This window comes from Numida meleagris, chromosome 7, assembly GCF_002078875.1.
Source record: "Numida meleagris isolate 19003 breed g44 Domestic line chromosome 7, NumMel1.0, whole genome shotgun sequence".
Lineage (NCBI taxonomy): Eukaryota > Metazoa > Chordata > Aves > Galliformes > Numididae > Numida > Numida meleagris.
This window is the reverse complement of record NC_034415.1, coordinates 9,874,217-9,884,042: the sequence shown is the minus strand read 5'-3', so window position 1 is coordinate 9,884,042 and position 9,826 is coordinate 9,874,217. Positions and strand designations below refer to the sequence as shown.

Genomic DNA, 9,826 nt, shown 5'->3' with positions numbered 1-9,826 from the left:
GTGAGCGCTGCCCGCGGTGCTGTGTGGAGCGTGAGCGGGAAGGACCACGCTCATTTGGTGTTTCTCCTCGGCTTCTCTTGCAGGCGGACCAAAGACAGGCGCTGCCATCCTTGCTGCCTCGCCCAAGGCGGGCAACGATGCCGGCAGCTGCACCCCGGCGTGCAGCACCATCTTCTAATGTCCCCAAGCTGCCTGCTCTGCAAGCAGCACCCTCCTCCGCATCTTCTGCAAGCGGAAGAGCAGGTGCCATGGGCATTAGAGAGAGCAGACTCCCAGAGCTTGCCCCAAGGCCTCAGGGAACCTTGCGTGTCCAGGACAGGGCAGCAAGAGCTGAGAGCCGGGGTCCAGTTCTGCAAGTCTCCTCAACCGTTCCTGTGCCTCCGCATGCCAGACCCAAGCAAAGCTACATGGTGTCCCTGGGCTGTGCTGCAGCCGGAAGCCCGAGAATCGGAGTGCAGCTGACAGTACGGGGGCACCACGCATCCACCAGCAGGCTGAGAACACCAGCAAGATCAGCCCAGGTGCTGGCCACCAAAGCTGGTGAGATCCCCGCAGCTCAGACAGATGCTCGGGAGGGCACCAGAGACACTCGTTCGGCTGCTACACCATGTTTTGTATCGGCTCAGAAGGGCCCAGAAGAACAGGCAGGAGGCAAAGAGCGAGACAAGGAGCCTCTGCCCACATTAGTGCCTGAGGATGCAGGCAACTCAGCTTCTCCCAAGGCTGCACACTCTCCAGGGGAGGCCAGTAATACAGTGCTCTTCCCGAGAGCGTGTGAGGGAGGAGAAAGAGAAGGAACTGCAACCACCATGCCTGAATTCTCCAGACGAGCTCTGGGAGTAGCGCCGGGATTGCAAAGTCCCAGACAGATCAACCAGGAGGCCAGTGGATATTCTCCAGTTCACCCAGCTATCCGGAGAGTTTGTGATGAGGAGGGAAAGGAGCAAATGTCCAGCTGCAACATCTCCTGGCCCAACAATGTGAGCACGCTCAGGCTGCTGAGACCGCAAGCAGCTGATGACAGTGCCAGTGCTGCTGACGCTGCTCTGGGCATGTTTGACATCTGCACCACATCAAGGGTGGAGGGTCAGCTTCCTCCTTCTAGTGATTCCCAAACGCGGCATGATGGAGTACAAGATGTCCAGCGTGACTTGCAGCAGATCAGTGAGACAGAAACCGCAGGACCGTCATCCGCTGACCCGTGGAGAGCATGCCTTGCCCCATCTGATGAGGCAGAAGCAGTGCCTAGCACTTCTCATCAGGATGTGGGTCCACGGCCCGCAGGACAACTTGAGCCTTTGCGTGCATCAGTTCCTGAAGATGCAGAAAATTCAGGCTCTTCCAAGGCAGTGCCCTCTCCGGTGCTGGCCATTGAAGCACCCTTCTTCCTATCTCTGTGCTTAAGAGGAAAAATAGAAGGAAGAGTTTTGGCCATGCCTGAGTACTCCAGAACAGCTCTGGGGCACTCACCAAGACGGCGAGATCCCAAAGAAATCTATGGGGAAGCTTATAGATATCCTACAACTCACCCAGCAATCCAGAGAATTCACAGTGAGGCGAGGAAGGAGCAGATGATGTCCACCTGGAGGGCGTCCTGGCCAAAGCGCATGCGCAGGCTTCCCGTGCCCCCAGCAGCAGGTGACTGTGCCCGTGCTGCCGCCAGTGCTGCCACCAGGGCTCGGGGCATGCTGGACATCTGCTGCACGACATTGAGGGTGGAGGACCTCTTTCCTGCATCTCATGATTCCCAAAACCTGGAGGAGGAAGAGACCTCCGACAGCACTGCCAGCAATACCAGCACTGATGACAGCATGCTGGATGCCAGAGACAGCGCCGTGATGGCTGAGAGCGTGCACGTGCCCTCCTTTTTTTACTGTGCTTGTGTGGAGTGTGTGGAAGAAGAAAGGGAAGGCAACTGTGGGGAAGATGCTGCAGAGGCAGCCAGGGTGGCACCAAGCATTTCTGGTTGCTCGTCTGGTGAGGTGAAGACCAGGCCTTCAGCTTCCCCTGTGGCTGCAGATCCCAGACCTGTGAGGCAGTCGTCCACATGCGAGGGAGCAGAAGCTGCAGCCTATCAGCAGGAGGTGAGCAAACTGCACGTGTCTGGCACCAGGTGTGAAATCGAGGCAGAGGCAGGAGCGGTGCCAGAGTGTGTGCTGTGGGGAGATGCCTGGTGCTGTCTCCTTTCCATCCAGCTCCACGCACAAGGGTGGAGATCCCCTCCCTAACCCCTGGCTTGCCTTCAAGCGAGGGGCATGGTTGACAAACCAGGAGGGAGGTATCCCCCTTCCCTGGGAGCCTGGCAGGCACCTGCTGTGTTGCTGGCCAGGAGCCTACAGGGCTGTGGTTTGTTCTCCCCACACAGGATTCTGCAAGGGCCGGAGGAGATGCGCAGAGCTCCAGGTGCTTCAGAGACGCGCCAGAGGATGGCCCCGGTATGTCACCAGGTGGAGACTCATCCCAGGGAGGGCCTGCCGAGCCTGGCTGGCCCACCAAGTGGCACGGAGGCCGGCAGCGTTCCATGCCCTGCCATATCCAGGCCGCTCCTCCTAGGGAAGATCCCTGGTGGTGGGTGGCAGGCAGGGCCTTGCCCGGTGCCTGCCCTGCCCTGTGCCTACAGCTCTCTGTCCCCCACAGGTGCCGCTGCTGCACCACGCGCAGCGGCTCGCCGCCGGCTGCCAGCTGCCATCAGGACGGCGCTTCGGGCTCTGCGCAGGGCTTTCACCTGCAGCTGCATCACGGGACAGCGAGAGGAGAGGCACGAAGCTGCCAGCATGAGGCAGCTCCTTGGAGGTGGCTGATTCCATCCTGTGGATGGGGAGTTATGATTAAAGCCCATCTTAACTGTGTCCTGGCTGAGAGCTGTGTGATTTGAGTGCTCGTGCGTGTTTGGTCTCTGAGTGCAGCTACTGGGGTCAGAGAATGGGGCAAAGGATCCCTGTGTTGGTGTAGCCAGCAAGTGCAGAGAGTGTGGGTGTGCAAGGCAGAGTGATTTCTGGCTTGCGAAGGGCGAGCCAGCTGAGCCGGTGTGTGTGTGAGGTGGCCTGTGATGAAGGGGGTGAGTGGCTCCGTAAGGGGCAGCCCTGGTGGGAGAGCGCTGGCGTGTCTGTTGCGGAGTCACAGAAGTTTCTGGAACATGGACTCTCAAGTAGCTGGTGCCTATGAGCACCAGTGCATGTACACAGGCGGGTCCACAAGACAGAGATTTCCTGGGAGGGTGGTGCTTGCGTGCACCTAGGGGTGGTCACTGGGAGGAAAACAGGGCATCTTGGGGTGGTTGCGTATACGGGTATATATGCTTTTGTTGCACAGCATTAAATTGGCATTCAGCGCTACATACTGTGTATGTGTCCCCTATGTCCCTGCACGCGGAGGTGCGGACGGGAGGGAAGCCTTGAACGTCTGTCGTCTTGGCAGTTAGGAGGCGACATCTATAGGGGTGAGAGCATGGCCAGGCACAAACCCGGAGAAGACCAGGAGTTTCCCAGCTGGATCAGAGCCGGTGCCTGCCCAGACCAGCAAGTGGAGGAGGGCTGTGGCCTTGAAGGCTCCTGCATCCGTGGTCTAGCAGCTAGGGAGGCTGGCAAGGGGACAGTTCCTCCTGGCACTCGAAAGCTTGGATGAAGTGTTTCTCACTTGCGGGGAAGGGGATGGGTGGTTCTGTAAGGGGCCACCCTGAGTGTGACAACAATTTTTTGTTTCTTGGTAAAGCATGTTGGCGCATTTGGGAAAATACATTTATTAGAGAGCAGCTAAACGTTACAGGTTTGTGTGAGGCAGAAAAATCGGAATACCACCAATACCATGGTCAGAGGGAATTTGAGATGGCCCAGGATTCAGTAGTAATACAGTGTGGAACTGTGTAACCTGTTTTCTTGGTAGCAGCTGTGGTCTATGCAGGCAAAAAGCTCTCCCAGCCTTCTTAGGAAAGGCAAAGGAGGCAGTTCTATTCCACGGTGCATTTGCTGAACTTGGAGGAAATCCTCGCACAGCACATTATCACAGAATCACAGAATTGTAGGAGTTGGAAGGGACCTCATCATCTAGTCCAACCTCCCAACGAAAGGACATTCTCTATGGTATCACAGAATCATAGAATGGCTTGGGTTGTCCTATCACTTCCTGTGTAAGAAGTACCTCCTCCTCCAGGTTGTAAGCTCCTTTCAAGTACTGGAGATGGCAGTGAGGTCTCCCTGGAGCCTTCTCCTGTCCAAGTTAAACAATCCCAACTCCCTTCACCTTTCTTCACAGGAGAGGTGCTCCAGCCCTTTGATCACCTTTGTGGCCCTCCCCCAGACCCACTCCAGCATCCCTTCCCAAGCTTAATTCCATCCTCACCTTGGCTGTCCTGATGCCATCCCTGCACATACTGACGGCATCCCTGTATTCCTCCCGGGTCACCCATCCCCTCTTGAACTGCTTCTATTTTTCCTTCTTTTCTCTCAGGCTTTGCAGCAGGTCCTTACTCAGCCACACTGGTTTCCTGCCACCTCTGCATGATTTCTTATTCTGGGGGTTGGAGAGCTCTTCTGCTCTCAGAAACGTGTTCTTAGAAGTGCTGCAAGCTCTGTTCCGTTTCTTTGTGCCTAAGGACAGTTTCCCGGGAGATCTTATCCAGCCATTCCTTAAACAGCCTGAAGGTTGCTCTCTTGAAGTTCGGTGACTCCCCTGAACGGGCCCAAAGACAGGGCTGTCTGTCTGCCCGTGCCACCGCTCAGTACCAGGCACCAATCTCTCTCTCTGACTGCTCAATACATCTCAGCCCGGGAACTTCCTTTCGCGGCCTGGTCAATGGCTCAAGAAACAGTAGGTTGCACAGGAAAACATCCAGATGGGTCTTGAATTCTCTCCAGAGAAGAGGCTCTGTAACTTCTCTGGGCGGCCTGTTCCAGTACTCTGTCACTCTCACGGTGAAGAAGTTCTTCCTCATGTTTGTATCAAACTTCCTGTGTTCCAGTGTGTGCCCGTTGCCCCTCGCTCTGTCTCTGCACACCACTGAAAAGAGCCTGGCCCCATTCACTTGACTCCCACACTGTGGGTTTTTATAAACAGGGATGAGATCACCTCTCAGTCTTCTCCAGGCTGAGAAGCTCCAAGTCTCTCAGCCTTTCCTCATATGTAAGATGTTTCAGGCTCCTACTCATCTTTGTGGTCCTCTTCTGGACTCTCTAAAAGATTCCTGTCGTCTTTGCATCTGGATCCTCCTTCTTGCCCTTTTTGAAGACCAGAGTGACACTGCCTTTCCTCAAGTCTTCAGATACCTCTGTCATTCTCCAAGACCTGTCAAAGATGACAGAGTGGTGGAAAAAATTGTGCTCATTGACACTGATCGACACTTTCTAAACATTTATGGAGACCAAACAGTGGATGTGAGTACAGTGGTTTATTTCAGCAGTAGTGACAGTGACAGTGGGTCACCACTGCTGGTGTAGATCTTTACTAGCATGGCATGCAGGCTCATGTTTGTCAGGGGCAGAAATGCGTAGCTAATGGTGGCAACTGTGTTGCTGTATCAAATAGTATTATTGTGCGCTTTGTATCTGTTGTGGTGTCCATGGAAATAAATAGGAGACAATAATTTCGGAGTTTCATGTTTTCGTGTCAAATTTTAGATTCCTCAAGAATAACCTGCTACAAAGTATTTTATCAACTAATCTACAGTCACTCTATATGCAAAAGACTGGAAATCAGCAGTTTACCAATGCATTTTTTTAAGAGAGTTAAATCTTTGGTTAGTGTTCTATTATATAAAGATGAAAGCTATAACACTGGTTTAAAATGAATGCGTAAAAAAACTTTTTTTTTTCCAGTTTCCTTAGGTTTTTCATTTTTCTAAGTGATCGGTCATGTGAAAATGTAAAAGCCTTGAGCATTCGTTTCACACATGACAGCTCAACAAAGTAACTTCAGTTTGTAATGTAATACAGACTCCAGTTCATCATGTTTATATATATTATTTCCTCGGAAGGGGGGAACCAGTGAAGCAACTTTTAGCTCATAATAAAACTCCCTTTTTTAATAGCTAAATTAAAAAATCAGGTTACATTGTTTTACTCTGATAAGTCTTTGAGATCTTGATGCATAATGATTAATAATTTAATAAAAAAGTGTTATTTTTCAAAATTATCATTTCATTCAATTTAACTAAGAATACTATCCCAGTATGATTATTTATTTTCAGTTGCAGGAAAAGATCCAAGTACCAGTTTGACACTGCCATGTACAGCAAAGAACAGAATACAACAGAAAACTTGAGAACCTTGTGTTCCTCCACAAGATAGCAGAAAATATTCAGTGAAATGATAAAAGCATATGATGGTGTAAGGATTCTACTGCAGTTAAGACAAGCAGCGGTCATGAATATTGGGATAAATGCATTTACCTTTTTTAGCAATTAATTGGGTAATGTAACTTTAGCTTTGACTTTATGGCACTGTCCTCTACTCTGGAACACCAACCAACCAATCTACTCCTCCCCTCCGTCCTCGCCTGTCCCTTCTGACCAGCTTGTAGCCACCAGTAGCCACATTCCAGTCATGAGAATCATCACACTAGGTTTCAACCATCATGGTTTTCTAGTAGCACAGTGGCTTCCAACGCCTTCTGTTTGTTTCCCAAGCTGCATGCATTGGTGTAGAGGCACTTCAGCTGGGCAGCTGACTTTGTCGTCTTCTTGGAATATGATCACTTAATTCCTGAATTATTTACCTTGAGTTGCCTTGTTGCCATCTCCTATTGTGTCAGTGGCCCCTGGCTCATTGTCATGAGATTTCAAGTGTACTGCAGTGTTCCCAGCGTATCTCAGGGCAGCAGGCTGAGGGCCCCTGCTGGCACCCTATCCTTCTAACCTAGCTGTGCCATCCCACACCTTATCATGTGCAGGCTCACTATTAGTCCCCACCCCCTTCAAACCTAATTTAAAGCCCTGCCTATGAGCCCTGATAGCTGTTCCCCATGGACCCACTTTGAGAAAGGCGAAACCCATCCAAGCCCGGTCCCATGTAGGCCATTCTCTTGTCAAAAAATCCAAAGTTATGGTGGTGGCACCAGCTCCCTTCATCCTTATTTGGTTATGAGCTAAGCATACTTTACAAACAGAAATGCTACAAAGGTGAAAAAGCTGGAGCTTAGCAGCATCTCCAAAGTATCTGAGCAATTCCTGCCTGTTGCTCGCCATCTTTGTGGTCATCTTGTTAGAGCAATGGCCAGACTTTTCCGCCCTTGTGAAAACAAGGGATAAATAGGGAAGATGTTTTAAGCTCCCAGATAGATTCTTCACTTTGCTGCATGGAAAATTATTGTAACCTACAAAACAGAACTCCCAGCTTGTTCTTAAGGTAAAAGAAAATACTTCTAACTCCAGCTGTTTCAAGAATTCAGCAGGCGTGAAGTATTTCTTGGATAAATGCAGTGTCAGACTACATGTAGGCTTTGAATAAGACAGCACATTCATTTGCTTTATGAGGTGAGGTAACCTGTTAATATTTCAGGTAATTGCATTTCCTTTTTTGTGTCTTCCCATACACCTGGCTGTGGTATATAAAGAAGTGAAGAAAAATGAAGAAAACCTGATCTCACAAAGTGATAAACTAGAAGTGTTACATTGGATGGGAAACAGCTGGCCAGGAGGGGCAAGAATCACAGAATCACAGACTTGCAGGGGCTGGAGGGACCTCTAGAAATCATCTAGTCCAACCCCTTTGCCAAAACAGGCTCCCTAGACCAGGTTGCACAGGTGGGCGTCCAGGCGGCTCTTGCACGTCTCCAGAGAAGGAGACTCCACAACCTCTCTGGGCAGCCTGTTCCAGTGCTCCGTCACCCTTGCTGTGAAGAATTTCTTCCGCACATTTGTGTGGAACTTCCTATGCTTCAGTTTGTGGCCATTTCCCCTTGTCCTATCACCATGCATCGCTGAAAAGAGTCTGGCCTCATCCCTTTGCCTCCCACACCTTAGATACTTACAGACATTGATCAGATCCCCTCTGAGTCTTCTTTTCTCAAGGCTGAACAGACCCAGGTCACTGAGCCTCTCCTCATAAGAGAGGTGCTCCAGGCCCTTTAGCATCTTTGTAGCCCTCTGCTGGACTGTTTCCAGGAGATCCCTGTCTTTTTTGTGCCGGGGAGCCCAGAACTAAACACAGTACTCCAGGTGAGGCCTGACCAGGGCAGAGTAGAGGGGGAGGATCACCTCCCTTGACCTGCTGGCCACACTCCTTTTAATGCACCCCAGGATGCCATTGGCCTTCTTGGTCACAAGGGCACACTGCTGGCTCATGGCCAATCTATCATCCACAGAACACCCAGGTCCCTCTCTGCAGAGCTCCTCTCCAGCAGCTCATCCCCCAACCTGTACTGGTGCACGCAGTTTTCCTCCCTAGATACAAGACTCTACGCTTGCTCTTGTTAAACCTCACCAGGTTCCTCTCTGCCCAACTCTCCAGCCTGTCCAGGTCTTGCTGAATGGCAGCACAGCCTTCTGATGTGTCAGCCATTCCTCCCAGCTTCATATCATCAGCAAACTTGCTGAGGGTGGACACCATCCCCTCATCAAGGTCACTGATGAATATGTTGAACAAGACCGGACCCAGCACCAACCCCTGGGGAACGCCGCTAGATACAGGCCTCCAACTGGACTTTTTGCCACTGATCACAACCCTCAGAGCGCAGCCAGTCAGCCAGTTCTTGACCCACCTCACTGTCCGCTCATCTATTCCACCCTTCCTCAGCTTCATTATCGGGATGCTGTGGGAGACGGTATCAAAAGCCTTGCTGAAATCAAGGTAACTATATCCACTGCTCTCACCCCACCCACCCAGCCAGTGATGACATCATAGAAGGCTACCACATTGGTTGAGCATGAGTTCCCCTTGGTGAATCCATATTAATTACTCCTGATAACCTTATTCTTTTCCAATTGCCTGGAGATGGCATCCAGAACAAGCTGTTCCATCACCTTTTCAGGGATGGAGGTGAGGCTGACTGGCCCGTAGTTTCCCGGATCCTCCTTCTTGCCTTTTTTGAAGACCAGAGTGACATTGGCTATCCTCCAGTCTTCAGGCACCTTTCCCATCCTCCAAGACCTTTCAAAGGTGATAGAGAGCAGTTCAGCAATCACCTCTGCTAGCTCCCTCAGCACACATGGATGCATCCCATTGGGGCCCATGGATTTATGTACACTGATTTTGCCTAGATGCTCTCGGACCATCTCCTCCCTCACCAAAGGGGAGCCTTCCATTCCCCAGACTCTCTCACTGACCTCCATGGTACAAGATTCTTGTAAGAGGTGACATGCTTGCAGGCTTTCATCCTAATGGGGGATTTCAACCACCTGGACATCTGCTGGCAAAGCAACAAGACAGTCTGCAAATAATCCAGGAGACTCTTGGAGTCCTGGTTCAGGCATTAGACAGACCAACCAGGAGTGAAGCATTTCTAGATCTGGTGCTCACCAGTGCAGAAGAAATCATCAAAGAGGTTAAGACTGAAGGCCGCCTAGGCTATAGCAACCATGCCCTGGTTGAATTTGTGATCTTGAAGAATGTGGGCCTGGCAAACAGTAGAGTCAGGGCCTTGAACTTCAGAAAGGAGAACTTCTGACTGTTTAAGGAATTGTTGGATGAGATCCCCTGGAAAGTTGTCCTTGGGGACATAGGAACAGAGCAAAACTTTCAGCTCTTTAAGGACACCCTTCTGAGAGCACAAGAGCTCTCCATCTCCCAGAAGAACAAATCAGGCAGGGGAGGCAGGAAACCAGCATGGCTGAGCAAGGACCTTCTGGTAAGGCTGAGGGAAAAGAAGGAGAAGTATAAGCAGTGGAAGAAGTGAG

General features: G+C 51.0%; 1 protein-coding gene across 2 annotated transcripts; it reads left to right on the top strand.

Annotated features, from left to right (window-relative positions):
• LOC110402925 lies at positions 8 to 3,511 on the top strand. Of its 2 annotated transcripts, XM_021405556.1 has the most exons (3): positions 8 to 2,084; positions 2,366 to 2,435; positions 2,638 to 3,505. In XM_021405556.1, exons 1-3 carry the CDS (start codon positions 138 to 140, stop codon positions 2,799 to 2,801), a joined length of 2,181 nt encoding a protein of 726 aa, XP_021261231.1. In that variant the 5' UTR covers positions 8 to 137; the 3' UTR covers positions 2,802 to 3,505. The 2 variants fall into 2 exon arrangements, with proteins under 2 accessions (XP_021261231.1, XP_021261230.1); XM_021405555.1 differs by having other exon boundaries at positions 2,366 to 3,511.

Bases quoted from the DNA above. Each gene is read 5' to 3' on its own strand.
- LOC110402925 (XM_021405555.1), top strand. From the start codon at position 138: ATGCCGGCAGCTGCACCCCGGCGTGCAGCACCATCTTCTAATGTCCCC. The intron at 2,085-2,365 runs GTGAGCAAACTG...CTCCCCACACAG, and splicing joins CTGCAGCCTATCAGCAGGAG to GATTCTGCAAGGGCCGGAGG.